Raw genomic sequence first — 27,640 nt, forward strand, 5'->3', positions numbered from 1 at the left:
GAGTGTTGTTGCATTGAGCAGGATTAGGAATATAGTGTAGATGGCCAGACGCCAAAGGAAGCGCTGCCTTCCGACGTATTTCCACTTCTTGTGCAGAAGCTGCTGAATCTCTAGCATTTTCAGCATTTCAAGGCGCCTCGACACGACTTCTTCCATGGCAACGTGGTGGTCTGGCAGTGTGCTCGAGATTTTCTCGGTAGAGCAGAGGCACTGGATGGCGGTGCGGTAGCCTTTTCGTCCCTTCGGTGCCAAAGGGTACGGTAGCGACGCTACCAAGTCGTGAACTCGTTGAATGCGTCCAAGATCAGGAGCTGGTCGCAATTCCGGCTGCTCCAGGTCGAACAAGGGCACGTGAAACGCAGTGATCGGACCGTAGCGCCACGCGACAGCTGAGGAGTGGTGAAATAGGTGCTGGAACATGCGCTGCTGGCCGATGGCCGCGGCGAGTGATAGCGGCGTCAGCTCGTCCGAGTTCCGCTGCATCAGGAAGTGGATCATTTGTGTGTATCCTTCGTCGCTTGCACTCTTGAGGAACGCGACGAGATTGATTTCGCCCTCCTGAAAGTTGTCAGACGGAGTAAAGGGTTCTTCTACAGGCGACGGCGAACGCGATGGTTTCTCCACGACAACCATATTCTCCACTTCTTGCACGTCGTCAATCGGCTTCTCCTCAGGAATCGTCGGGCCGACTTTGCTCGGACTGAACCGCTTTCCTGCGGTAGATAGCAACCTCATGACATACCGCAGCGCGAAGTCGTAGACGTCGGGCAGGTCTCGGATCACTGCGAGATGCAGCACATTGTTCCCGTGCCTGTCACACGTGAAGATGGACGCGAGCGCCTCTGTATCGTCCTCTTTAAGCGGCCCCTCTTGCAGTCGCTGGGCCGCGTCCAGGATGTGCAGCGCCATGTCGATCTGGTTGGAGGCGAGCGCGAAGAGCAGCGGCGTGCCCCCGAAGTAGCAGGCCTTGGTTGGCCCGAAGAACTTGCCCGTGGTCTCCGCACGCACCAGCTGCGGCGCTTGTTGCACGAGCCACAGCACGAGCTGCGTCTGGCGGTGGATAATGGCGATGTGCAGGATGTTCTCGCCCTCGTACGGCGACGGTTCGTGGTCGTTCCCCGATGTGTACGTGAGCGCGGCGAGCGACCGGCAGCGCAGCACGATGCGCTTGCCCAGCTCGTAGTGGCCGAAGAGGAACGCGATGTGGACTGGTGCGGCCCCCACCGAGTCGCGCAGCGTCAGGCACTGCTCGTCCGCGTCGATCAAGCGCAGCGCCGACTCCACGTCGTTGGCGCGCACGGCCCGGAAGATCCCGTCGTCGTGGTCCAGCACCTGCTGCGCTACGACGTCCACCTTGGCCTTGGCGGCGCTGCGCAGCCAGTAGAGGCGGCTGGACAGCCGGCGGCGCGGCTTGGCGCGCATAACGCGCCGCCCCGCCGTCATTGTGCAATGCAAGTGTGTGTGTAGCCATCTCATGGCGTCGCTTCAACTTGGCGGATTGTGTGCACCACACCAATGTGGTGGTGTAAGCTACGGTACGGGCGCACTTCGTGGACGGCAGGACTTCAAACACCGCGTCAAGCGCCATCGAGCAAGGTAAGGTGGACGGCGCTGCGGCCCTGCGTGGATCGCTGCGGTCTACTGGTACTCACGGTGATTGCTATTGTATGGTGTGGTTGTCTTCTGCGCAGAGCGACACAATGCAGGACCAGCAGCAGCAGCAGAAGCCTCCGTCGTTCCCGAACCTGCCCAAGAGCGCCTGTACGTCTGTCTCCAAGCTTTTCGACTGTGGCTGGCTGTGCATCGTGATATGCTAACAGTATACTTGTTGCTGTTGCTGTTGTTCCTGTTGCTGTTGCAGTGTTCTCGAAGCTCGAAGCGTTCCTGCCTGTGATGGCCGAAGAGAACAAGAAGCTGAGCGAGGCGGTGGCAGCGGGCGAGGGCGCCAAGCACAACATCGAAGTGGAGGAGGCCGAGGAGCAGAACAGCGAAGATGCAGACGACGCGATGACGGGCAGCGACGACAAGAAGCAGGAGGACGCCAAGGCGCCCGTGATCGAGATGGTGCGTGCGTAATTCCATTGCAGAGCATTGCGCTGTGGAGACTGACGGTTGCGTTGTGTCTGTTTGATAATGATGACAGAACTTTGCGCTGGGTACGATGGACGAGAACGACAGCGACGGTGAAGACGCCGATGCCGCCGACACAGAGGCACAGATCAAGGCCGCGACGACCGCAACAGTAATTGGCGCGAGCGCAGGGTCGAAGCAGCAGCAAGAGGAGGAGAACTCATCATTCCAGATGCGAATCGAAAAGCCGAGCAACAAGCCGCGCCCGGTGATCCAGGAGCTGAATTGACGCGGGATCAGGCGGAGGTAGAGGAAGGCACAGGCCATTTTGCTGGAGATATTTACTACACGAGAGGAGGCGGAGCGTCTCGCTGCGCTGCATAAAGTGAATGATACACGCTGAAGTGCATACTTACATACACACCAGTACTCGGCATCGTTGCGTTTGATACCCAGCCTGTTGAAGCAAAAGTGAAGCGCCCCGCAGCTCACCGAAAGGCTGTCAGAAGCGGGGCACCCGAGCATCCTGCCTTGTCAATAAATACGCGCCGAGCCTCTTCTTTTGTCGAAAACGCACCGCCGCAATGGCCAATAATCCCCTTCGATCTTCTGCGCGGCTCCGCATATGGAGATTTGTATGGCAGCCGCAGGTCTTTGCAACTTTGACCGTGGCCCCAGAAGCGAGGGGGGCCCTGGCCTGGTGGTTCATGCCGGCCGCAGTCTCCAAAAGCCACCGCTACCGCGAGTTCCTCAACGCCCCGCACCATGTTCTACCAGCTCTCGCAGAAGCTCTCCAAGGGCCCCATGATGGCCGTCGGCATCTCGTCCATCCTGGGCGTGGCCTACACCACCTTCGCCTTCTTCCGCTACACTGGTGCGACCTCCAGCACGCAAATGTGTCAATGGCCCACACCTTCAGGTTGACTGACGATCCTCTGCCGCTTATTGCCAATGTATTGCAGGCCCGGACCTTGGCGGCGACGTGCCCGGCTCGCCCAAGACCACCTCGGCCGAGTGGCAGGCGGCCTCCGTGGAGTACGGCAAGGCGCAGAAGGCCAACCCCATCCGCCACTTCAAGGACTAAGTACAGAAAGCAGCAGTCGAGCCGTGCGTGTGCGTGTCTGCCGAGGCCTGCGTCGGCCCTCCTCCTCCTGTAATTATTGGCCGCGAGGCGGGCGTGCGGCTGACGGGGGATGGAGCTAGCAAGCCGCTTGGACGTCGGACGGACCATAGCGACTGGCCGTGGCCAAGTGACTTGGCGACTCGCGCTCCCCGCAGCGGGTCAATACGCAAGAATAAAGAAAAAATGCAGAAAAAAAATCAACGAACTTCCCCGCGGACGATTCGCCCTCAAATAGTATCGGTTGAGAACCGTTCTGGCAGGACTTTTCAGGTCGTGGTGGCGCGTGTCAACCACACCAACAGGCGGAACCACCAGCACCGATTGCAATGATACGACATACTGTAATCCCAACGCCGACTAGCGAATCCATCAAGGCTGAAAACTGTTTCGTTATGCTGGAGCCTATGGACGTCTTCAATGTGTGGGCACGCCCTGCACAGGTGATACATGCACACGTTATCGTTAGCAAGTTCCAGTGGTGCGTGCCGCCTCGACAAATGATCCGCTAGTGGTTCGTACCAACTCTGCAACTTGAGCTTTGCGCTTGGCCTCCGCGGCGTCCCAGCCGTCCATGGCGCGCTGTCTTAATCTCTCCTCCGCCTCCTGCTCGTCCTTCAGCTGCTGTTCATCCTCGTCATCGCGGTAGCCGTAGTAGTCCGGCTCAATGTGCTTGTACATGTCTTGCCGAGTGCGCTTGCGTGGCTCGGGCTCCTCCTTCTCGAACAGCTCGCGCACTCCTGGGAGATTCATGGCGGCGCCGAAGTACTTGTAGCCGCCGACCCCGCTCACCGCCGACCCGTCCGCGTCATATGCCTGCGGCTGCGTGCGCGCGTAGTCCGGGCCGCCCAACTGCACGATCCGCCGCTCCCAGTGCCGCTTCTCGCGAATGCGCTTGTTGATCTCGTCGTTCAGATCGCGAATCACGTGCTCGCTCGAGCCAGCTGCAGCAATCGCACAAGTCGACACCAATACAAGGGAGGTTTGTCTTTTAGCCAGAGTTCCTCCGTCTCACGGAGCAATGTAGTGCAATGCAACTCAAGCAAGCAAGCAGCGCACCATTCTGGATGTCCGCCACCTTCTTGGAGATCTCGCGGATGATCTGGCGCCGCCAACGCTCAGCGTCCTTGAGGTTGTCGCACTGCGAGGCCAGGTACGGGCGTCGGCTGCAGCGGCAACAACAACCTAAGCGTTAGCAGGTCTGCAGGCGACAAGGATATGCACAACCGACAGACTCCGCGCCAGCCATCGGGGGGGGGGGGGGGCGGGGCCGTCGTCACTCACTTCTTGAAGGTGTCCGCGAAGTCCTGCTTCATGGACGTCCATCGGTTCAGCAGCGACTGCGCCTTCTCCTCATTGCGCGCCATCCTGCTCCTCTTGCCTGGTGCTGGGTCTTATTACTGCTGCGTGGTGTAGCGCACACAGTTCCAATTTAACAGCGACTTTCAGCCAATCACGCAGGTTCAACCAACATGGGGCGCGGAAGGACGCCACTTCACCTTCACTCTCGACCCCGTAACGCGAGACCGACCATGATGGGGCTCTGGACGACGGCGACCCGCACGCGCGCCGCCGCCGCATCTGCCGGCTGGGCCGGGCGCCGCCTGTCGACGCAGGCGATCAAGCCGCAGGTGGCCGCGTACGATCTGGTGGTGATCGGCAGCGGCCCGTCCGCCACGCAGTGCGCGCTCGAGTCGGCCAAGCGCGGCAAGAAGGTGGCCATCGTGGACAAGAAGACGTCACTGGGCGGCGTGTGCGTGCACACGGGCACCATCCCGTCCAAGACGTTCCGCGAGGCCGTGCTGCACCTGTCGGGCTACCGGCACCACGGCTTCTACGGCAAGTCGTACAGCATGAAGACGGTCACGATCGAGGACATTCTGTACCGCGTGCAGCGCGTCGTGCGCTCCGAGGAGGACGTGGTGCGCGCGCAGCTCAAGGCCGCGCGCGTGGACGTCATCCCGGGCTTCGCGCGCTTCGAGAGCGAGCACGAGATCTCGGTCGTGCGCGACGAGGCCGACGCCAAGCGCAGCAGCAGCAACAGCAGCAGCAACCTGGACTCGCTCTCGCGCGTCATGGCCGACAAGTTCCTCATCGCGTGCGGCACCAGGCCCGCGCACAACCCGCTCGTGCCCATCGACGGAAAGGTCATCATCGACAGCGACCAGATCCTCAGCCGCGACATGCACCAGCTGCCGCGCTCGCTCATCGTCATGGGAGCGGGCGTCATCGGCATGGAGTACGCCTCCATGGTCAACGTCGTGCCCGGCCACTCGGTCACGGTGGTGGACGGCCGGCCCGACGTGAGTGGATCAATACTTCCTGTAGTTGCGATGAAGGTTTTGGTGGCTGACTGAAGAATGGATATTGTCTGCAGATCCTGTCCTTCTGCGACCGCGAGATCATCAGCAATCTCACGTACGAGATGCAGAGCAACGGAGCGCGCTTCCTGCTGGGCGAGACCGTCAAGAAAGTTGAGGTATGGAGTGCAATGACTGGAGGAAGTGAGGGAGGAGCTTGGGTTCTAACGTGTCCCTGTTGGTAAATGATTGCAGACGACGGAGAACCGCGTGAAGGTCTTCTTCGATAGTGGCAAGGTTCTTAGCGCCGACGCTCTGCTGTACACCGTTGGCCGTCAGGCGAGCACGGACGGACTGAACCTCGAGGCGGTGGGGCTTTCGCGCAACCACCGCGGCCTTATCAACGTGAACCAGAACTATCAGACCGACCAGCCCCACATGTAAGCTCGGATGGCGCTTTCTGCACCTTGTCCTTGTAGTGAGTCTAACTGCTGCATTGTTTCTCTTCCACTAGTTACGCTGCGGGTGACTGCATCGGTGCCCCGGCCCTGGCGTCGACGAGTATGGAGCAAGGTCGCTTGGCGTCCTGCCACATGTGGAACCCTGACGAAGAGCTCAAAGTGACGAGCCAGTTGGACAATGGCAACTATCCGTACGGCATCTACACGATCCCCGAGATCTCGATGGTCGGCCAAACGGAGCAACAGCTTACGAAGGATTGCGTGAACTACGAAGTTGGTATCGCCAAGTACTCAGAATTGGCTAAGGGCCAGATGATGGGTGCGATGGCTGGCGGCACGCTCAAGATCCTGTTCGACCCGGACACACTGAAGCTGTTTGGAGTGCATGCCATTGGAGAGGGCGCGACGGAGATTATCCACATTGGCCAGGTTGCGATGGCGATGGGATGCTCCCTAACGTACTTCCGCGATGCGGTGTTCAACTACCCGACACTTGCTGAAGCCTACCGTGTTGCCGCCTTGAACGGACTGGGACGTCTGAGTCGCAACGCTGGTGAGCACTAGTTGCAAATGCAAAATACCTTGTTGGGGTGGCGATGGCATGCGGAAATACTCCTTATCGAAAAGCTGCATTGACTCGCCCTCACGCTGAAGCCTATCGCGTCGATCCAGATAGAATGTGCAAACAAAATAAATCGGGTGTATTGCCTGTAGCAAAAGAGGTTGCGAGGCGTGACAAGATGACACTATACTCATTCGTCACTGTCACTGTAAGTGCATTAGAACAGATTGGGACCCGATATTCTTCATCTATCTAACGAGGGGGGGGGGGGGGGGCAATATCTAACCGCACTGCAGCAACACCGACAGCGGAACATGTTTGGAATTTGCCGAGTCAAGAAGCTGGAATTCGTCTGAGCTGAGACCCGTGCGAACCTCCATTTCGTCCTCTGCGTAGGGCAAAATGACCGCGTATGGTGGAGTTAGATCATTTGCTGCTGTCGAAACACGCTCAATTCGGTACAGATACAACTGGATGCCGACGAAACGGAGGCTACAGAAGTTCCACGGATCCGTCATCATTGCGATGTTCATGAGGTGAAGAATCGAGTGCGACTCCGTTGTGCGCGAGCACAGATCCCCTTTAGGCGATTTCGCCTTCGGTACACTCGATGCGGTTAGCTTACCCCTCCACACGTTCCACGGATAAATACTTGATCGACGCGGTGAAACATCCACTTCATTCGTGATGGTCTGGAACGGTTCTGCTACGTTGCGGGATGCTGGTGATGGAGCAACTCTTACCAGTTTGCTCATCGTTGAATGCCTCGACCAGGAGTTGGGTTGTGAGCGAATTGGTACGCTGAAGTGGATGATTGGAGACGTGTTCACCCAAAGACTCTCGATTCCGCACGGAGCAACTCGTGACAGTTTTAAGATCACTCCGCGTGTTGTGCGGTATGGCAAACTGGTTCGAGGTGTGAAGTATCCCAATAACTTGATAATGAGAGCAAGGACAGCGACCGCGGCGACACACAAGCGAACCGTCCTCGAGCTGCCACCGTAAAAGTACGAGGATGAATTAAAGCAGCCGTCGGGGTTGGACGACCGCACGAAGTCCATTATTTGCCCTTCGTTGGGGATTTCGATGACACTCGTGATATTCATATCGCGATAGCGAACGTTTTTGTATGGACCAAAGACTGTCAAGGAAGACGTGAAGCTGATGAGCAGTCCTCGAACCCCCGGGATTCCGTCGGCGTGACTCCTTGCCCTCCTCATGGCAAACAACACCACACTGGCGAGCAACGCCACCAACCAGACTGCGCGCATTTGGACGGCAGTAGTTTGTAGAAATGGCACGAGTTTGAAGTTGACTGCGCCCCCCACAGACGCCCAATACGAGTCGAGGAAGATGTCCATGAAGCTGCTGTCGAGGACCAGAGCTAAGACGTACCCAGCCACAGGCAGCAAACTCGAGTACACGATGACCTGGAACGGGATCTTGAACACGATCAACGCGGTGGACACCAAACGATGCGCAGTAGTGCCAGCTCCTGACCCCTCCGCCGCGACGTAGGCACCGTAGACCAGCAAGATCAATCGGACCCAGACATAAGCCTGCGCACTGCCTCGCAGCATCGAGATGATACTGTACCAGTCCAGGAGATTGGTCTGGACGATGTCGCGCTCGTATCGGTAGTCGTCCACGAAGACGGTCGTGCATGCAGCGGCAATTGATGAAGAATTGGTGGTGTTGGAGCAGCGTATTCCTCGGGTGAGGATGACGATCTCTAGTGCCTCGTAGTTGTAGAAGGTGGAGCGCATGGCACCCGAGGTGGATGAAAGTCTCTGCGAGGACACCAAAGCCACTTCCATCTCCAGGTCTGGGTAGCGCTGCTGAAGTGACTGCAGTCGCAGATCCATGTGACCCCAGAGCCGAACGGGGGGCGACGACGTGTTCAACGGGTCAGAGCACTTCCAAATGCCTGGGTGGTTGCAGAACCGTGGCCTCGGCGGTGCACGGTGGCCGATGGCAGCATTGGCGCATACGCGGAGAGACTTGGTGTCTCGCGTCACGGTCGGGACGTGCAGTGAGTGTAATCTCCAGGCGGCGTTCTTGGAAGCTCCGCGCACGACGTAGTGGTGCAAGCGATCGACCCAATTGTGCTTGGTGGCGTAGCGCAGCGCTCTGGCTGTTGGTCGCAGCTCCTTATTCGCTGCTCCGATGAACGCGTCGAGCATTGTGAAGGCGGTGGCCAAATCGAGCATGCTGGATGCATTGGTCTCGGGTTGATCTGGTTGAGGCTTGTATAGTAAGAAGGGTGGGAACTCAGTCACGTTCAGCAGCTCGACGGCACCGCGAAGCCCGACGGAGGTGGTGTCGTACTGGTACGACCAGACTCGAGCTGCCGGAATGGGCTGCGTGCCCTTGAGTCCAAAGAAGGATGCAGGTTGGGAGCTGTCGTTGTCGAGGCGGTGGATGTGCACGACCGGGTAGTTGAAGGGTCCGAAGCGGACGGCGGTGCCGGGCATGAGCGGCACCGGGTAATAGTCCTGCAAGTTGTGTACGCCGAGGCCAGTGCGAGGGATGTCGGTCATGAGCAAAACGAGTGACACGAGGGTGATGACGCATCGGAGTTTGCACAAAGCGATGCAGTTGCTGATATCCGAGGGGGGCAGGAGGTGCTGCCATTCATTTGTTCTCGTTCGGGCAAGTGTGGAAGCGCTTCGGTTTGTGTCGAAATCGTTGTCCTCATTCTCTGGAGCGCAAGTGTGTGGGTCTGCACACATTGCTCTCTACACGCACACGTAGGTGCTTCATCAGCATTCGAGGGGCATGGGGGGGGGGGGGGGCTAAAAGTGTTTGGGGCTGGAATAGTGTGGTAACGGACGATGCTGGTCATTCATTTCCGCTGTGACAAAGCTGCGTGATACCCTTTCACGAAAAGGGTCATTCACCAATGAATGCCCCCAAATCAATGTCGAAATGGGGCCGTCTTGAGAGTTGGCGGGAGGGATCCAGGAACTCAAACTCGCCAGCATCCAACTCTTCTGTTTCGTCTTCGGATATGGTAAAGTACGCGCGAGTTCCTACTAGTAGCATTGGTATCGGGCGGCGAGGTACAATTGGAGGCCGAAATTTGATTTCACGCAGCGCACTTCATGAGTTTGCGAAGCAGAGCAAAACCTCGCTGTATTCTATGCGTTGCAATGGGTGTCTACATTTTCTAGCTGACGACGGCAGCCCGATAAATAATGAATGTACATACCAGTCTACGGCTGCCGTCAGCCGCTTTGCAGCAAGACTGCCATTGGGATATCCCTGGAGCTCGCGGAGTCGAGAAGTTGAAAGTCTTCAGCCCCAAGGCCCGCGTACTCTTCCATCTCGTCAGCATCGTAGGGCAAAATGACGGTGTAGAATTGAGGTCTTCTACTCGTCGCGTGGATGTCTAAAGAGATGGCTCGGGTCCGATACAAGTACAAGGGGACGCCCAACACCCGCAGCCAGAAGAAATTCCACGGGTCCGTGAACATGGCGACGTTCATGAGCTGCAGGACGGAGCGGAACTCGGTGGAGCTGTAGTCCTCTTCAGCAAGCAGGTGTCTTCTAGAGGTGGTCCTCCACGAAGCAACTCTCGGTAATATCTGCGCGGTATTGAATGGCCTCACCTTGGTCTGCACGCCCGAGCTCTCCCTTTCCAAGGGCAAGTTGGCGCTTGATGGTGACGCTGTTCGCGGCGAGCCTTGCGCCTTCGATCTGACCGGCACGCGAGAGGTTGGGACGAAAAATTGAATGCTCAGCACCGAAGTTACCCAAAGTCGGTGGGCCCCGCACGGCATCATGGGTGTGGTGCTCAAAATGAGCCCCTTGCTTTGACTTTGTCGGGAGGCCAAATAGCATGCAGCCTTGATGGCCACCGCTAGCCACACGACAGCGTTGATGCAGAACATCAACATGACAGCGCTGTCGTCGAAGAAATAGTTCGAGATGTTGTAGTGACCCACAGGATTGCTGCGGACGATGTCCATTACCTTTCCTTCGTCCGCGATCTCGAACAAGTTAGTGATGTTGGTGTCTCTCCACGTGGTTTTCTTGTACGGACCGAAGACCGTCAGAGTTGACGTGAAGCAAATGACGAGACCCCGCACGGCAGGAATGCCGTCTCCCCAGTAATCTCGACTCCTCCTCACTCCGAACACGGCCAGACTCACGAGCACCGACAAGAGCCAAACGTTCCGCATCTGGACGGCTGTAGATTTCAAGAACGAGAACAGTCCGATGTTGATTGAACCCCCCACTGCCGCCCAGAACGAGTCGAGGAAGAGGTCCATGAAGCTGCTGTCCAGCAGAAGCGCGATCACATAGCCGCTCACCGGCAGCAAGCTGGAATACACGACCACCTCGAACGGGATCTTGAACAGGATGAGGATGGCTGCTACTGGCACCGAATCGGACGTTTTCTTAGCAGCAACAAGCTGCCCAGCGACGGCGTAGGCGCCATACACTAGCAAGATCAAGCGAAGCCACACATAGGCTTGCGCTCCACCTCGGAGGAAGGCAATGACACTATACCAGTCGACGAGATTGGTCTGGACGCGGTCGCTCTCATAGCGGTAGTCGTCTACGAAGAGAGTTGTGCAAGTGGACGGGTTGGTGCCGACGCAGCGTCTGCCTCTCGTGAGAACAACGACTTCCAGCGCTTCGTAGCTGTAGTACGTGGACTGCAGCACTCCCGTTGTGGCGGATAGTCTTTGAGACGATAGCAACACCACATCCAGCGCCAGGTCCGGGTATTGCTGTTTGAGCGCTTGGAATCGCAGATCCATGTGCTCCCATAGACGAACTGCAGGCAGCGACGCGTTCAGCGGATGGCTGACTCTCCAAATACCTGGGTGGTTGCAGAAGCGAGGGCGAAGCGGATGGCGCTGCTTTGCTCTGTTCGCGACTGTATTGGAGCATATTGAGAGAGACTGCGTCGCGCTGGTGATGCGAGGGATGTGGAGCGAGTGCAGTCTCCAGGCGGCGTTCTTGGAAGCTCCGCGCACGACGTAGTGGTGGATGCGATCGACCCAGTTGTGCTTGGTGGCGAATCGAAGTATAGCAGATTCATTGCCTACTGGGAGCAGTTTACTACGTGCAGCCGTCATGAAGGCGTCCAGCATGGTGAATGTGGTAGCCAAGTCGATGAGACTCTCGGCGTCTTTCTCCGGTTCGCCCTCTCTCGGCTGGTAGAGCAAGTAACCTGGATACTCCGTCACGTTCAGCAGATCTACCGCTCCACGGAACCCGACAGAGAGCGTGTCGTACTGGTACGGCCAGACCCGAGCCCCCGAAACGGGTTGAGTGCCCTTGAGTCCTACGAATTCCGTTCCGGACCGCCAGGCGTGTATAATGGGGTAGTCGTAAGGTCCGAAGCGAACGGCAGTGCCAGGCATGAGCTGGAGCGGGTAGAATTCCTGCAGACTTTGAACTCCGAGCCCCGTTCGTGGGATGTCGGTCAGCAGTAGAACGAGCGACACGAGCGAGAAGACGCATCGGAATTTGGACAGCGCGACGTACTTGCTGATGTCTGGTTGGGTGAGGAGTTCCTGCCACCCGCTCGTCCTGGCCCATGTTTGGGTTCTAGCGCTGTCGTTCCGATCGTCTCGGCCTTGGTCTTCGGTGGTGGGAGTGCGCGGGTTCCCGCACGGTGCTGGGTGAATGATGGCCATGCTAGACGAATACCTGGCTGTGAAGTGAGCGATTCATGCCGAGCGTAGGGTAGAGTAGAGCTGAGCTATATCAACTTCATAGCTGGAAAACTGAAATACGCCTCCACGTTTAGCTTTGCCGTTCTGGAACTGTGACGTACTTGCGAGTCCTGGATGAGTCAAGGTGTATTTTGGAGTTAATCGCCTTGATTCAGCCGCTTTGAAGCAGTGTGGACATTGGGAGGTCCTTTGAGCTCAGAGAATCCACGAGTCGGAAGTCGCTAGAACTGAGTCCCGTGCGCTCCTCCATTTCGTCTTCAGAGTACGGTAAAATCATAGCGTACGGCAAGAGGACAGAGCTGCTATCAAGAGAGGAACACGACAAGAGAGCAGGTCGAATCCGGTACAAGTGCAAGTTGATTCCCAGCACTCGAAGCCAGAACAAATTCAACGGGTCCGTCATCATGGCGATGTTCATGAGCTGCAGAATCGAGTGCGAGTGCGCCGTACGTGAAGCCAAGCCGCCGGTTGGAAGTAGCAGCAAGCTCCGAGCATTTGGTGAAATTCGCTTCCTACGGTAGGGACACCACGGACGCCATTCCGACGAGCGCATAGTAGTCGGGTGTACCATGTTCACTGGAGGCGGTGGATGCAGCGCTGAGGCTGGAGCGGGCTTAGGATCTGGAGAAATTTTGGCCAAGCTCGGTCGACTCTGAAGGTCTGTGTGTAGCTGGTAAGGTGTGGAGCTGGTCAACGCGTTGAACCGAACGCTCAACGACGAGGTTGGCCAGAGGAGCTCCGACCCAATGGGGACGCCCAGGGTCGAGATCAAAACCACCTCTTGATCTTCTCGCATAATGAAGCCGACCAGTCGAGCAGCACTCGCTAGCACTGCTACAGCACCAACACAAACCATGAGCATGGTGGAGCTATCGTCACACAAATACGTGGACTCGTTAAAGTATCGCTGAGGGCCGGTCAGCACTGAATCCATGCGTTGGCCGACAACGGGAAGTCGAATCGCAGTTAAGATCTCGGTGCTCCGGAACGCGGGGTGTCTGTATGGCCCGATGATCGCCAGTGCCGAAGTGAAGCTGATCGCTAGGCCGCGAATACCAGGAAGTTTTTCCTCGGACCCACTAATCGGTTTTCTCGCCACAAGAACCATCACGTCCACAAGTAAAGCCATCAACCACACGGACCTCATCTGAGTCACTGCCAAGTTTAAGAACGGCAGGAGTTTGATGCTCATCACGCCTTCCAGCGTCGACCAGTACGAGTCGAGATAAATGTCCATTAAGTTGCCATCCAGCAAGAGCGCCAATACATAGCCAACTACAGGCAACAGACTGCTGTAAACGACAACCTGGAAGGGGATTTTAAACACGCTCAGAGCAGCAGATACACCACGAGAATACCAGGGCGATTCCTCCAGTTTTTCGACCTTCTCAGCAGCTATGTAGGCACCACGATAGAGGAGACCCAACCTTACCCAGAAGTATCCCTGAGCCCCTGCCCGCATCATCGCAATGAAGAAATACCAGTCCACAACGTTCGTCTCGAGCATCTCGCGCTCGTATCGGTAGTCGTCGACAAATACCGTCGTACATTCACTGTCCACAATGGTATCGTTACCTGTGCAGCGTCGACCTCGAGTTAGCATGACAATCTCCTGGTCCTCGCAGTTGAAGAACGTGTAGCTCAGCGTTCCTGAAGTCATGGACGGCCTGTGGGTGGAGATCAGCGCGGCATCAAGGACCAGATCTGGATACCGTCGCTGGAGCTCCTGGAAGCGAATGTCCATTTGATCAGCGAGACAAACCGCAGGGAGCGACGCGTTCACAGGGTGAGCGCACTTCCAGATACCTGGATACGAGCAGAATCGAGGGTGAAGTGGCTCCCTCTTGTCGGTGGTGGCTGTACACGGTCGAAAGAAGTTAACGTGACGAGATATTAGCGGGACGTGCAGCGTGTGGAGGCTCCACACTCCGTGGGGCTTGACAAACCGAGTCAAGTACTGGTAAACTCGATCGATCCACTTGTGCTTCGTCGCGAAGCGCAGTACAGTTGACGACTTTTCTCGCAGTAAATCCGCTCGAGCTGTCGAGATGAGGGTGTCTAGCATGAAGAATGTGGTGTTGAGGGCTAAGATGCCGCTCTGGTTGCTCTTCTTTCCCCACTCCCCTTTGTACAGCAGTGACTCTGGGAAAGCCGTGACATTTAGCAGCTCGATAGCACCCCGCAGACCTACAGAGGTAGTATCGTACTTGTAGGACCACACGTTTGCTGAGTCGACAGGGTCTTCTCCCTCAAGTCCGTAGAATTCGTCGATCCCGCTGATCTCATCGCTCTTTCGCCAAATGTGTCGAACAGGATAGTCGTAGGGCCCAAAGCGAGCGACAGTATCTGGCATGATAGTTGTCTGGTAGTAGTCCCCTAGACGACGCACTCCGAGGCCGGAGCGAGGGATGTCCGTGGCAAGCAGAGCGATGGAAATGATAGAGATCACGCAACGCAGCTTGGAGAACGCGAGGCAGCCGTCGATGTCGGGACGAAGCAGAAGTTTGTGCCAGTCTTCCGCCCTTGTGCGCGTAGAGCTCCTACTCCCGCGGACCATTGGGCTCTTCTTCTTGTCCTTCTTCTTCTTGACCTCCCAGTCTAGTGCCTTGATCCTGACCCTGTTCATGCTCCTCAGAGGGTTTTGGTGGAGTGTTCAGTGTAGTTTCTTTTAGACCGAGGGTCCTCGATGTGCTGCTATAAGTGACCACGTCAGCAAAACAGAACACAAGTGCGATTGAGAGACACTTGCTTGTGCATAATAAACATATCCTTCCAACACTCTGTGCCAATACTGCGGCCTCAGAGCTCAATGTGCTGCGTTCTCTCCCCAGTGCGGTGTACCAGCGTCATACTTTCCACGCGGAACGCGTCCATGGTTGGCGGATCGGCGCCCGTGGTCTTCGCAGGCACCAGCATCTTCTTGTACACGAGGTCCGGGTAGTCCGCGCTGGTTTTCAGCGCCACGTACCTCTCCGCGGTCGTGGTCCCAGGCTCAAAGTATTCCGCGCGCTGCGTGGGGAAGATGAGGATGACGAATGTGACGGCGACGAGCGCCATGCAGCCCACGAACGAGATCCAGAACGAGTTGGCTGGGATGGACATGGCGATGCGGCGGAGCTGGCGATCGCCTTTGAGCTGCACGTTCGCCAAAAGATCCGACGATGTGGACGATTTCGTAGTGGACGACGAGGATGAGGAAGAGCTGAGGTCCGTCACTGCTGCGTTCTGCATGAAGAAGAAGAAGACGGACGAGTACATGACCTCCAGCGGCCGCTCCAGGGAGTACTTGTTGTCCTCCAGCTGGGCCAGATACGACTCCATCAGGGACGAGCATGCATCCCTCGTGAGCATCTCGTTCAAGCTCGCGTTCCACTGCGTACTCGCGAAGTTGTCGAGGTTCAAGTACTCCAGCTCCGTCGGCGTGCCTTGAATGAGGACGGACGGCGCGTTCAGCTGCACCAGCGGCGTGGGGGAGTGGAAGTCCCCGGCCATGATGTCGTCCACAGGGAGGACGTCGGTTCCAGCGAACAGGTAGCGCTTGGTTTGGGGCAGCTGGTACCACATGCCGTTGCAGTCGCCTCCGTCCTCGCCGCTCACGTCACACTGCGCGTCAAAGTCCTGATGCACGGGGTCCGTCTTCCAACTAAGCAGCGCAAAGCTGAACTGGATGTGACGTCGAGGGTTGACGACGTACGGCCCCACGTACATGTCCACGCTCTCTCCAAAGACCTCGTACTCCCCGTCAATCCCGCCGTACGCGAACGTGTCCCCCGCAATGTACGAGCCGATGCCGTAGACCACGGCCTGGTTCGGGAGCTTCTCGCACTCGACGGGGTACCAACCACCGTAGTTGGCGTCGTAGTTGATCCCAGTGCAGTTGTCCACAACCGGGATGACCCCCACCTCCTTCTGCAGGTTGAACGTGTTGCTCGTGTCGAAGAAGAGGCACGACGTGTTGCCGCAGAAGCTCGTGCTGTAGTAGCTCCACACGTAGTCGGGGACGAAGCTCGCGTTCGTTGTTGCGCTGCCGTTCGACGAGGAGCCGCAGGCCTCGTAGAAGTAGCACGCGGCGTCCTCGAACGTCTGGCCGTAGACGACGGAGGCGTTGAGCACGACGTCGATCGTCAGCGCCTGGATGCTCATTTGATCCGTGAGGCTCAGCTTCTCCATCGACAGAGTCGTCTCGTCCAGCGCGAAGGTGCTGGGGAACGACTTGTTGAGACCCTCAGTGACGAGATTCATGACCGAGTCGATGGAGACCTGTCCACGGCCTCCATGAGCTTGAACAGCGACGTCGCGGGGCCCTGGCAGATCCTCGTCCCGTCCTCAGCGTACGTCCACGCGCCCGTGCTGGTGCTGGAGTCGTTGGGGAACGTGTCGAGGTCCGTCCGACCGTCCGACTCGGAACAGTTGTGCTGGCGCCGCTCGGAGTTGGCGATGGCGCGCTCCATCATGACGGTCCCGTGCAGGAAGAGGTTGACGACGTCGACGATGTCGAAGGCCTCGGGCCAGTCCGCGCTGCCCTGCGCCTCCGCGTACGTGACGGAGTAGTCGGCGTCGGGCGTCTTGTTCATGAAGTTGACCTCCGTGTTCCACTCGTTCGAGTAGAAGCCGTAGACGACGGCGATGGATGCGAGGTCGTCCACGTTGATCGGCGCCAGGCTCTCGCCCGCGTACGTGACGCTCGAGTTCTGCTGGGTGCACGTCGGGCTCGAGATGAAGCTGAAGGGGGTCGTCTCCTGCCGCACCGCGTTCTTGAGGATGGTGTCGCTGGGGCGGCGGATATCGAGCTTGGACTCGTTCTTGAGCGCCGCGGCCTGCAGCTTCTCGATGGTCGACTGGGACTTCTGGAAGTCGTCGAGGATCATGGTCGAGTTGTAGCCCACCGTGCTGTTGGAGGCCTGGAAGCCGCGGATGCTGTTGCCCAGCGTTAGCACGACCACGATCGGGACGACGAACAGGACGACGGATCGGACCCGACCGACCACTTTGCTGGGCGCCGAGACCTCCTTGGACGACCAGAGCAGGTTGTGCAGGAACACGATGTAGGCCGGCTGGATCTTGTCGAGCCACCAGCCCATGACGACCTCCACGAAGGCCATGACGAGCCCCGAGCGGAAGTTGTACGTGTCCGTCTTCTTGTCGGCGTTGGTGGACGACCCCACCTTGTCGTACACGGTCTCCGGTAGAGTGATGCCCCAGAGCGCGACCCCCGTGAAGGCCCCGACGAACAGGCAGAGCACGGCGACGTGGAAGGCCAAACGTGCCGGGGACAGCGTGATCTCGAGCGCTGGAGAGCTCCTCTCCAGCTTGTCCTCGAGCAGCGCGATGTCCACGGGCTTTTCGACGTCGATGATGTCCTCCTTCTTCGACATGGGTGCGAGTAGTGAGGTGGCAAAGGTGAAGGTGCTGCGTTCGACGCCTTTCGCGTTGTGAGCGATCGAGCGGCTGGCGCGTGTTGCGTTGCGTCCGGCTGGCGAAGCGAGCGGCTTTGTGGGTACAGACTGCAAGAGTTCAATGCAGCCATTGTCACGCTTGTAACATTGCGTCGGCTTCAATGCCAAACGGTAGAAAACCAGCAGAAAAACTACTGTACACAACAGGTTGTAGCCTTTGGCGTCCGCTGCAGACACTTGATGGTTTCCTGCGTGGTTTCGGATGAAACTTGCAACGCACAACTCCATCAACTACGACGCGATCTCGGATTGAAGAGCGCCCAACTCACGCGTGCAATTTTGAAGAACCCCCTTGTGCTGTTTCATGACAACCCAACGTTGTAGAACCAACTTCGGACGTCCTCCCACATCGGTGAGGCTCCGAAGGCAATGGAGCGATAACCTTGGTTTATTTTAAAAACTGCATGCGCCGCACCGTCCGCAATGAACAGTACATGAGCGTCCCAGAACTCCACGCCCCCCTGCAATGTTTTGTACCCTTACACCTTACTGCTGTTAGAGTGCAAGTTTTTGCTTTTCGAGTTCAGCGCTGCATCCGTTTCGCCATCTGATTGACTTGGTGATATATCACCCCGAAGTCAAAGTCGCTTGACAATGGCTACATGCGCTGCTCATTGTGTACCTGCCAGCCGACGGCCATTGGCAATTCAGAGGCGTGGGGCACACAACACTCAAACAAACGCGCTGGTTGAGACTGAGACGGCTCCCAAAGACACAAAAGCATGGACGTGCAGTCACCGTCCGAAGCGTACGCGTCCGTGAACACCCCAACGAAGAACCTCCCGGGGGACCACGACTATGAGAATGACAAGGACAATCTCAACAGCTTGGCGCTCCTCCGCAGCGACACGCTGCTCAATGGAGAGCACGTGGAGCCGGACGTGAAGCTGCGAGCCCTGCCCTTCCTGGCCATCGTGCTGCTCAGCAACGGGGCGCTCATCGGCTTCATGGCCATCTTCCTGTCCGAGGTGACCATGGGCTCCAAGATCAGCGACACGGTCGGGTCCTCCAAGAACGCGGACAAGAAGGTCGAGACGTACCAGTTGCTCAATGGCTACATATCCGCTGCTGCCGGGGAGCTGCTCAACTTCGCCTTCTTCGTCTTCCTGGCCGTCATGGTCACGTACTTGGGCAACCTGCCGTGGCACCCGGGCCAGAACGTCGTGGACGGCCGGGGCAACGTCAAGAAGGCCGTGCTCTGGTGGTTCACCCCCTTCGTCATGTACGTCGTCAACGTGGGGATCACGTCCATGAACATCAAGCACACGATCGTCGGCGTCGAGCACATTTTCGTGCAGAGCGACCTCATCACGTCGGTGCTCGGACTCACGGACGCCGCGGACGCCACTGACGTGCAGAACACCATCTTGAGGACTGCGGTGCGCCAGGAGGTCGTGCCCTTCTTCATCCAGTCCAGTTCCTTGTGCCTGCTCTCCAACGCGTCGGCGGTGGACGCGGCCAGTCTGCAGACCAGCATCAACGACACGAGCAAGATGCCGACCGTCACGAGCATTGACTCGACGTCCGTGGGCTACGGGTTCACGCTCAACTCGTGGAACTACGACGCGCTGCCGCTCGGCGCAGAGCTCACGAACGCCGTCAATTTCACGGCCAGCGACGTCGACCTCAACCTCGCTACGGACGCCTTCGCTGCCTTCCAGGAAGCGACGGGCTTCGACTTCGTGACGGGGTACGAGATGTTCCTGCAGGGCAAGGCGCTCTTCGAGAGGTCCGTGTCGGACGCCGACGTATCGGCTGAGTACCCGTGCTCCTGGGTCGATGGGAAGTACGCCGACGACGGCGTTGATGCGGACCAAGACACCTTCAGCACGTTCGAGAACACCAGCGAGTACGCGGGTATGCGCAGATGCAACGGGGCCGTGAGCTCGCTGCAGCTGCTAGCCAATATCACGGACGTCTCGAGTCACAGCCTCGATGCGTTCGTGGCGACGGTTCTGGTGGGGATGAACAAGACGCTGAACGAGTCGACGCAGCTCTCTCTGGACGAAACGACCTTCCTCCTCGAGACGTACGCCGTCTCACCGCAGTTGAACCTCACCATGCTGACGCTCGACATCCCGCTGGACCCGGCGGTGCAGTACCGAAACCTCAGCACCGACTGCACCGCCAACGGAACCTTATCGCCCGACGTCTACGATACGAGTCTCTACACTGCCGACCAGCTCGCGCAGCTCGACGAGATCTACTGCAACACGTCCATCTACCTCTACAGCAGCCCCGCCGCCACCTGCGGGTCCTCCAACTGCATCTTCCGGGACGAGTCGGGCATGGTCGCGTTCAAGAGGCAGATCCTGCTGCTGCCCTACCTCAAGAGCTGCTCCGTCAAGGACATGACGTACGGCAGCGACTACCTCAACTTCCTGCCGTCCGGGTGCACAGCAGAGGAGGATTCGGCGTTCCTCTACGGCTCTGGGACTTACATCTCGGGAGATACTTTTGACGACTCGGAAGCGCTCCCGTACATGATAAACCCGCGGCGGCACCTCGTCTTCTCCTTCGCCAAGCTCGACTGGCAGCTGGAAGACGTGAGCAAGATGTTCAACGCCGGGTGCGGAGTCCCAGGCGGTTGCTCGGGCCTCGTCCACGAGCTCCAGAACACCACGAACCCAAGCGCTAAGACGCGATCGGTGCTGGTCGTTGGCAACAGCACGATGCCCTCGGCGCGAATGGAGGCGAGGTTCATCAACCCCGTGCAGCTCGTGTCGCTCAACGCCCAGCCACTGCTGTACCCCAAGACCAACGAGCGGCACCTGTGGGAATACGTGCAGAAGGACCGATTCGTCCAGTCAACCTGGAGCGAGAATACGTTGGGGGAACTCAATTGCTCGGTGCTTGTCGACTCGTTCATCACCCAAGTGGAGAGCAACCACTACTACCTGGACGACCCCCGTCAAGCCATGTACACCTCAGCGTTATACTACCTCTTCCAGAATGCAGCAACGAAGTCCGTGACGCTGGACGATAAAGCCCCAGACGGGGTGAGCAGCTTGTACTTGGGGAGCACGCGCTTGGCCGGCGACACGGAGCGGAAGAAGATCAAATACTCCATCCCACTCAGCTCTGCCATCGCCACGTTCATCGGCATTGGCATCGTGATCGCGTTCTCCTTCATCGTGGTCGTCACCCCCATTGAGCGAGTCAAGACGTCGAGAGAGACCAACTTTGCGGCACGGTACACCGATTTACTGACCAAGGAGGAATACCCACCAGAGGTTCACAACTGCGACCTGCGAGTCCCAAGCGGTGAGTTGTTCCCTATTGAGGACTGCACAGTCGAGGGCATCACGCTGCACTCGCTAGCGGATGAGTCCGAGAAAGTTTATCTGTAGTCATTGTCTTGAGGGGGGGGGCATCAGCGTTGCGTTAATAAAAATTGCAATTAAACTGTTGATAAAATTGTGGTCAACAACTACAATTAGAAAATTGACTGCAATGATTTTATTGAATTGTACAAGACAGTTGACTTGATAAGTGTATGTGCGTGGGTAGCCAATCAAATGGTCCATACAGACCCCTATACAAACCACGAGAATACAATTCAATGCCTACATTGCAATAATGCAATGATGTACGTGTTCGCGTAGCCAAATTACACCTGCGCTAGTCTCAGTTTAGCTAGTCGGCGGCATAGTGTGGCGTCCGCATACGTCGAGTCTCCTTTGACTGGCAGTGAATCAGCAATGGTAGTCATGAGGGCCTTCCATTTACGTCGGTATTGGGCAAGCCGTCGAAGTCTCTCCAAGTCTGAGCTGGTGCGGAGGCGGTAGCCACACCCACTAGCATCAAGGTCCTGATCGAGGACAAGAGGCAGTGTGGTACGGGGCCTACCTCTCCACTTGCTGCTGTCTGAGGAAGAAAACTTCGCCTTCATCTGGATAAACGCCGGGATATCTTGTGGTCGCCGTAGAATGTGCCCGAGAAGCCCCCACCTCGCAGATGCGATCCGGTGACGGAGCGGCCGCTCGTCACACGTTGCGTGGAGATCAGCGTTGGAAATGTGGCACGGGTAACGCACATTGAGGACAGACCGTAGCTGGCGACGGTGGAAGCTTTCGAGTCGGTGAAGCTCTGTTGGTGTAAGCGCCCAGGTCCCGCAGTTGTAGAGTAGTATCGGCAGTACTTAGCAGATGTAAAGGCGAATTCGTGTCGTGTCTGTGATACGGTGCGATCTCAGCCAGACCGTCCAGAGCCGCCGAAGAGCAGCCGCAGCGAGTATTTTCCGACGCGATACGTCATCGGCATCTCCGAGCAACAAGCCAAGCTTCCGCGTAGACCCCATGCTTCTTCCTCTGCACGAGCGTGGGGGTCGTGTCAGGCAGCGGCGGAGAGTTGTGTGCTCCGTCTTTGCCGCGTTCATTTGAAGCGACCAGCGCGCGAATACTTCCGGGGCATAGGTCTGGATGAGCTCGACGAGGGCGGGGTCCCGACAGATAAAGTCGACATCGTCCGCATACACGATCGTTTGCTGGAGCAGGTCCGGCGGCATTGCAGGGTGACTAGCTAGATCTCTAAGTGCTGCTTCTAGGTAGATAACAATTAATACTGGTGAGAGTGAGTCGACCTGTGTTGCTGCCGAATGGTTGCAGGATCTGGTGGCCGATGCGGAGTGAAAGCGTTGTGTCGGATAGTAAGAGTCGAATCAGCCGGATTTCGTCGTCGTGTAGAAACTGCTGTAGAACTTTGAGGAGTTTGGCACGGTCGATCGTGTCGAACGCGCGCGAGAAGTCGATACCCAGTACATGAACGATTTCGCGATACTTTTGTACCCGTGCGCACAGCCACTTGTGGGCCCACACCACGTCAGCCGTACTGCGGCTCTTGCGGAAGCCACTTTGGTGGCCTGAGGGAAACTTGTCGACCGCGGGTGTGATGCGGCGGAGAACGATGAGTGACACCGCTTTGCGAATAGTGTTCAGGAGAACTATCGGGCGTAGGCTTGAGCACTGCCCTCGTGGCTTGTTCGGCTTCTGGAGACACAGCAGGATTCCTTGGCCCAGTGGGATGGGTTCACCGCGTTCGAAGCTGCAGTTTAGTAGATGTGCGAGTCGTGGAGCAACGTCAGCAGCGGCATACTTGAGTAGTTCACCAGGAATAGTATCGGGGCCAGCAGCACGACCGTTGTTCAGTCGAAGGAGGGCACCACGGACTTCGTCCGGCGTGATTGGGCAGTCGAGGGGTTGAGCTGTTGGGCGATACTTGAGCTTGGTCTGGATTTAGAAACTGTTCTTGGAAGTGATCTCGGACAATTTTGTTAGCTGTGTTTCTGTGAAGTACATACTTACCTGATGAGTCTTGAATTAGAAGCTGCTGTGTCGGTTTGCGGGAGAGATCGAGAGTCGCTTGAAGCCTCGATGCGTGAAACCTTTTCGTCGAGGGCCATGTTAGCGAGGTCACAGCACCGAGTGCGGATCTGGTGTAGGATCTTGTTTCGCTGAGAGCGCAGCAGCGCTGTGTTGGCCGATGTGTCGTTGTAAATGCGGAGCCGGAGCTGGCGTTGTTGCTCGGACAGCGCGGCGAGCAGCTGATCGTTGTAGCTGCGGCAGCGTCGTTGATCCGGCGAAGAAAACCCGATGGTCTGCGATGCTGCTTCGTGTAGCTTCGCAAAAGTGTCCTCCCATTGCTGGTTGATAGTGGATCCATCGTCAGCGTCTGCGGGGGGTAGGATCCGTTTAACGGCTGATGCGTAAGCGGTTCTGGAGTCGTCGTAGTGAACTAACTCGCTGCGTGCGAGGTGAACAGTTGTGCCGCTTGTGCGACGCGACGGAAACCGGAGGCGACGGATGTGCTTGAGCTCGAAGTCCGCGGTGACGATCTTGTGGTCGGACGGGGTGATGGCCCCACCCCAGGACTGGGCATCTAGACAGAACCGTCTGCAACTCTGAGGGCAGAGTACGTAGTCGATTTGATTGTAGACACAGTGTGTCCGCTTGCGTTGGCTCCAGGTGATCTTGTTTTTCGCTCGCTTGGGAAAGGCTGTATTGGTAGCAAAGAGTTGATAAGTATCACAAAAGGCAGCCAAGAGGTGGCCGTTCCGGTTACGCGTGCCTCGTGCATGAGGCCCGAGAAACGTTTCTCCGGTTGTTTTCTGCCCGAGTTTTGCGTTAAAGTCTCCGGTAAGCATGGTGATATCTCTGCGGGGGAATTGGTCCATGGCTGCTCGAAGGTCTGCGTAGAAAGCATCCACTTCGGTTAGTGGGCGCTCGCTGTGTGGAGCGTAGGCCGTGACGATATTGATGGGTCCTGTGTTAGGTAGCCGCATCTGCAAGATGCCGATACGGTCGCTGTGAGCCCAGCACCGACGGAGGTAAGGAGTAACGCGAGGAGCGATGGCAAATCCAACTCCGTAGCGCTCTTCCTGTGCCGGCAACGTTAGTAGTAAGTAGTCTCCGACCTCAAAGCGCCCCAGCTCATACAGCTTGGTCTCTTGGAGGCCGAGGATATCGATCTGGTAGCGGCGCAGGTCTTGGGGAAGCGTTTCAAACTGCTTGTATAGCGATCCTAGGGACTGCACATTGAACGAGCCTATTCTAAGGCGGTTAGTGCGGTCAGTGCGGTTAGAACGATACGGAAGGGGGGTTGTGACGGGTAGTACTGCTGGTGAAGGTGGCTGCCAAAGGGAGAGACTCGCAAGGGACTTGCAGACGCCCGAGAGCGCCTGCCGGAAGCCCGTGAGCGGCATTCGCCGCCGTCCACGCGTTCCGGGGGAGGGCGTCACCCCAACCCCAACCAAAAAATGCCTACATTGTACAATTAAAATTGAAGCGTGACGGCAAATCTCAATCAATTTTTCAATGGAAATTGACGCAACGCTGGGGGGGGCATACAAGTACGAAGCCCAGAAGCGTTAAAATACTATGTTACTTTGGATATTATTTGGCGGAGGCTGACGACAACGAGTCTCGAACCGAGTTGAAGAGGAGGTTGCCTCGACATGCCAACCGGTCGATGGTCTCCTGCATCTCGATCCTCGAGAGCGGCAGCGAGGTGCGATGCAGTTTGAAGAAGTTGCTGCGAGCCATCACCACCTCCGTTCTCGTCTGCAGCTTCTTGGGGTTGTGAGGGCACGGCACCTTGTGCTTGTGCGTCTGGACCGTCAGGATGGACGTGAGGTCCTGCCGCAGCTTCTTGTCGGGCGAGTACGGGTGCAGGTCGTCTTTGTCCACGCAGTCGATGGCGATGACGCCGTACTCGCGGCCGTCCCCGAACTCGTCGTTCTGCTCGTCGAAGTGGCAGAAGATGACGTCGTTCGACTCGACCTGGAACCCGCTGGGCGTGGAGCGCAGGAAGCGGTGCAGCGAGACGGCCTGGTTCTCGGGTTCCTCCTCCTCGCACAGCGTGAGGTCGCCCGTGGCCTCGGAGATCATGATCTCCATGTGGAAGAGGTAGAACTTGAGCGTGTCGAACACCTGCTTGGCGCTGAAGTCGCCCTCCAGCGGCATGACGACGAACTTGAGCGCGCAGTAGTCGCCCGACGGAGACACGAAGCTGCTGAGCTCCGAGCTGGGCACGCTCAAGTCCATGAACGCGGTGTGCTCGCGCATGAAGCGGCGGGCGTCGCGCAGCATCCGCGACTTGATATTCAGCAGCGTCTGCAGCCGCTGCCTCCTGTCTGCGCGTAGGTGGATGAAGCTGTCGAATGGGAGGAGCTTCTCCTGGCGACTGGTGAAGTCCGACAGCGCCGAGTGGATGCGCGCGAGGGCGAGCTGCTGGCGGTGGGCGGTGTCTCGCAGGCACGAGTTGACGAGCTGCTGCTTCTGCGTCGAGTTGGTATGGTTGTTGATCGTGGCCGCCTGGTGCTTGAGGTAGTCGACGTACTCCTCGAGCGCCGGCAGCTCCTCGGACAGCGCCTCGATCTCTTTCTGAAGTTGGCACAAAGAAGCGTTTCTCAACTTCAGAAACGCAAAGGAGGACAAGGCAACTAACTGAGCTGTACTGTGCAGGTAGGTAGGCAGACTCACCTTCCGCGCCGTGTACGTCCGCATGCGGATGTTGGAGTGCTTCGTGTCGTCGTCGTCGCTGCCGAGCGACCGCTTCCTCTTGCCTGCTGCAGTGACTGCCTTGCTACGGGTCATTGGCACTTTCGGAGACGAGCAGCAGAGCTCGTCCGAGCTGCTGTCGGTGCTGTGGTGCTCGTCCACGCAGCCCAGCAGCACCGAGAGTTCATCGGTGCCGACGGCCTGGAACTCGTCGCAGGTGGCTGGGGACCCGACACCAGGAGAGCGAAGCTTGGTGTGATCGGAAGCGTGCATCTTGCGGAATGAAAGAGCTGAGCCGAGGGACGCAGTGCAGAAAACTGTCGGTGAGTTGCAGGGGATAAATCACCGGAGAGCATCCAACGCAGGTTGGGCTCGTCCAGCGGCGTTTTGGCTTCCTCAGGACTCTGCGACCGAAACGCCAAGCACTTGTAGCCAGCGCTTGACAAAAAGGAGCAAGTACTTACTAGTACAGTACAGGTGCAACGCGTTGCCGCTCGGGCTAGATTCGGCTGACTCACGGGCGCCTGCGTTCAAAACCGCCCGTTTCCAAGTCAAACTTTTGTTGCTGCGATCGCGCACGCGCTGCGACGCATTGATAACAACGGACTGCAATGGGGCACACGGTTGCTATTGCTGCTTATCGGCGGCGAGCACTGCGCCAGCTGATCCATACGAGCAAATGTGGAGGCCTTGACGCTTGCACCACCGGCCTGTCTGAACACGCAGATGAGTACTTCCATTAATCGCGCGTGACGCGCTGCGAGTCGCCTGGGCGGACCACCTATTGACGGGCTCCGAAAGCGGAGGGCCGGTGCGTCACCCGCAATGGCTTCAGCCGAACAGCACACTCAACGGGACCCGCGCGATCTCGGCGCTGCCAAACAAACACGCCTTCACGATGGCGGCCAGCGAGTATCGAGCCCCCACGGCCTGCAGGTACGCTCGGAGCCTTCAAACACGCATAAAAGCAAGTCAGCAACGATAAACCACGCCGCAGTAGGATACAATCAGCGCACCTTGTGAACTGCGCGCAGTAGCTGGAGGCGACCGGCGCCAACTCGAAAACCGCCTCCTCAGTCTTAGATCCGCCACTATTCGCCCAGCTCGCGAGTGCTCGTCGGAGAGTACGCCGATGCTGCGCCTCCACTTGGGCTGACTGGTAGCCCAACCCAACGCTCTCTATGACGGTGCCATCTCCTGCCGGATCACCGCACGTTTGGAGCTGCATCCCGACGATGAAGAAGCGAGGGTTCCACACGCGGTAGACGAGAGAGGCTACGGGTAACGAGCTCAGTGCTACGACAGGCAACCAAAGTGCCAGCGATATGAGCACAACACTGCCACGCACGCCCGCGAAGAACACGAAAAAGACGAGATTGGTCGTCACGAGGAACACCAAAATGGTGAAGAGCAGAGTGCCGAGAAGAAGCTGCCCCACGTCGTACTCGCACGAGTCCACACGATGACGCAGCAAATTGATCTTCTTACCCAGAAAGAGCTTCGACAGCGACGAGAAGAGCCCAAACTGCAGGCGGTTGAGCTTGGCAAAGTAGAGGTAGACCCAGTGCGAGTGCCACGTCGAAAGGCTCACGAGGTCTGCCAGCAGCGTCAGCTGGAGCGTTATGCCCATGTGTCCACACACGAGCAACAGCCACTGCCCAAGGTTGCCGTCGTTACCCAGTGCCGACAACTCTTGAAAAATAAAGCTCCACAGGTTCAGCCACAAGAGGATCCCGTTCCCTAGGATGGAGGCCAAGGGTTTGTTCAGCTTGAAGCCTGCAGGGGCGCCCATAAGCCACTCCACATTGCTACGCAAAACCTCCACGACTGCAGTTGGAGAGCTGTTCCACAAACAAGAGCCCCAACGCAGTCATTAGACACAAGAACCACGCTCTCACACTGCAGAATTTTGCATCTCTCTCACATGTCGGTCGCCTGAAAAGCTGGAGTCACCAGTCCATCCAAGTACACGAGCGCTAGT

The 27,640-nt window shown here is 57.6% G+C and overlaps 12 protein-coding genes across 12 annotated transcripts; 4 read left to right on the forward strand and 8 right to left on the reverse strand.

Moving 5' to 3' along the window:
* Positions 1–741: 741 nt before the first annotated feature.
* On the reverse strand, positions 742–909 carry PHYSODRAFT_416680 (hypothetical protein; the record flags this gene model as incomplete). Its single annotated transcript, XM_009533803.1, has 1 exon — positions 742–909. A coding segment is annotated over one exon (168 nt), but the record flags the coding sequence as incomplete, so codon positions are not given.
* Positions 910–1,700: 791 nt separating this feature from the next.
* On the forward strand, positions 1,701–2,359 carry PHYSODRAFT_303697 (hypothetical protein; the record flags this gene model as incomplete). Its single annotated transcript, XM_009533804.1, has 3 exons — positions 1,701–1,761; positions 1,862–2,064; positions 2,144–2,359. 3 exons carry the CDS (start codon positions 1,701–1,703, stop codon positions 2,357–2,359), a joined length of 480 nt encoding a protein of 159 aa, XP_009532099.1.
* Positions 2,360–2,835: 476 nt separating this feature from the next.
* PHYSODRAFT_336266 (hypothetical protein) lies at positions 2,836–3,154 on the forward strand (the record flags this gene model as incomplete). Its single annotated transcript, XM_009533805.1, has 2 exons — positions 2,836–2,944; positions 3,033–3,154. The coding sequence occupies 2 exons, from the start codon at positions 2,836–2,838 to the stop codon at positions 3,152–3,154; spliced, it is 231 nt and encodes a 76-aa protein (XP_009532100.1).
* Positions 3,155–3,607: 453 nt separating this feature from the next.
* On the reverse strand, positions 3,608–4,561 carry PHYSODRAFT_347251 (hypothetical protein; the record flags this gene model as incomplete). The annotated part of the gene is made up of 4 exons (XM_009533806.1): positions 4,475–4,561; positions 4,250–4,356; positions 3,713–4,134; positions 3,608–3,625 (listed from the first exon to the last, which is right to left on the reverse strand). Exons 1-4 carry the CDS (start codon positions 4,555–4,557, stop codon positions 3,608–3,610), a joined length of 630 nt encoding a protein of 209 aa, XP_009532101.1. The 5' UTR covers positions 4,558–4,561.
* Positions 4,562–5,041: 480 nt separating this feature from the next.
* Positions 5,042–6,515, forward strand: PHYSODRAFT_562795 (hypothetical protein; the record flags this gene model as incomplete). The annotated part of the gene is made up of 4 exons (XM_009533807.1): positions 5,042–5,493; positions 5,568–5,669; positions 5,746–5,930; positions 6,005–6,515. Coding segments are annotated over 4 exons (1,250 nt in total), but the record flags the coding sequence as incomplete, so codon positions are not given.
* A 1,242-nt stretch (positions 6,516–7,757) lies between these two features.
* On the reverse strand, positions 7,758–8,279 carry PHYSODRAFT_415024 (hypothetical protein; the record flags this gene model as incomplete). The annotated part of the gene is made up of 2 exons (XM_009533808.1): positions 7,758–7,955; positions 8,043–8,279. Coding segments are annotated over 2 exons (435 nt in total), but the record flags the coding sequence as incomplete, so codon positions are not given.
* A 2,391-nt stretch (positions 8,280–10,670) lies between these two features.
* On the reverse strand, positions 10,671–13,866 carry PHYSODRAFT_518049 (hypothetical protein; the record flags this gene model as incomplete). Its single annotated transcript, XM_009533809.1, has 2 exons — positions 10,671–10,888; positions 13,629–13,866. Coding segments are annotated over 2 exons (456 nt in total), but the record flags the coding sequence as incomplete, so codon positions are not given.
* Positions 13,867–15,005: 1,139 nt separating this feature from the next.
* PHYSODRAFT_336272 (hypothetical protein) lies at positions 15,006–17,581 on the reverse strand (the record flags this gene model as incomplete). The annotated part of the gene is made up of 2 exons (XM_009533810.1): positions 15,006–16,430; positions 16,475–17,581. The coding sequence occupies 2 exons, from the start codon at positions 17,579–17,581 to the stop codon at positions 15,006–15,008; spliced, it is 2,532 nt and encodes an 843-aa protein (XP_009532105.1).
* Positions 17,582–20,580: 2,999 nt separating this feature from the next.
* On the forward strand, positions 20,581–21,012 carry PHYSODRAFT_515225 (hypothetical protein; the record flags this gene model as incomplete). Its single annotated transcript, XM_009533811.1, has 1 exon — positions 20,581–21,012. One exon carries the CDS (start codon positions 20,581–20,583, stop codon positions 21,010–21,012), a length of 432 nt encoding a protein of 143 aa, XP_009532106.1.
* Positions 21,013–22,796: 1,784 nt separating this feature from the next.
* Positions 22,797–24,200, reverse strand: PHYSODRAFT_286822 (hypothetical protein; the record flags this gene model as incomplete). The annotated part of the gene is made up of 2 exons (XM_009533812.1): positions 23,943–24,200; positions 22,797–23,848 (listed from the first exon to the last, which is right to left on the reverse strand). A coding segment is annotated over exon 2 (846 nt), but the record flags the coding sequence as incomplete, so codon positions are not given.
* Positions 24,201–24,552: 352 nt separating this feature from the next.
* On the reverse strand, positions 24,553–25,665 carry PHYSODRAFT_516317 (hypothetical protein; the record flags this gene model as incomplete). The annotated part of the gene is made up of 2 exons (XM_009533813.1): positions 24,553–25,542; positions 25,642–25,665. 2 exons carry the CDS (start codon positions 25,663–25,665, stop codon positions 24,553–24,555), a joined length of 1,014 nt encoding a protein of 337 aa, XP_009532108.1.
* A 1,171-nt stretch (positions 25,666–26,836) lies between these two features.
* Positions 26,837–27,451, reverse strand: PHYSODRAFT_464201 (hypothetical protein; the record flags this gene model as incomplete). Its single annotated transcript, XM_009533814.1, has 1 exon — positions 26,837–27,451. A coding segment is annotated over one exon (615 nt), but the record flags the coding sequence as incomplete, so codon positions are not given.
* Between the last annotated feature and the right edge of the window lie 189 nt (positions 27,452–27,640).

The sequence above is a fragment of the Phytophthora sojae genome, assembly GCF_000149755.1.
Source record: "Phytophthora sojae unplaced genomic scaffold PHYSOscaffold_7, whole genome shotgun sequence".
NCBI classification, from domain to species: Eukaryota; Oomycota; class Peronosporomycetes; order Peronosporales; family Peronosporaceae; genus Phytophthora; species Phytophthora sojae.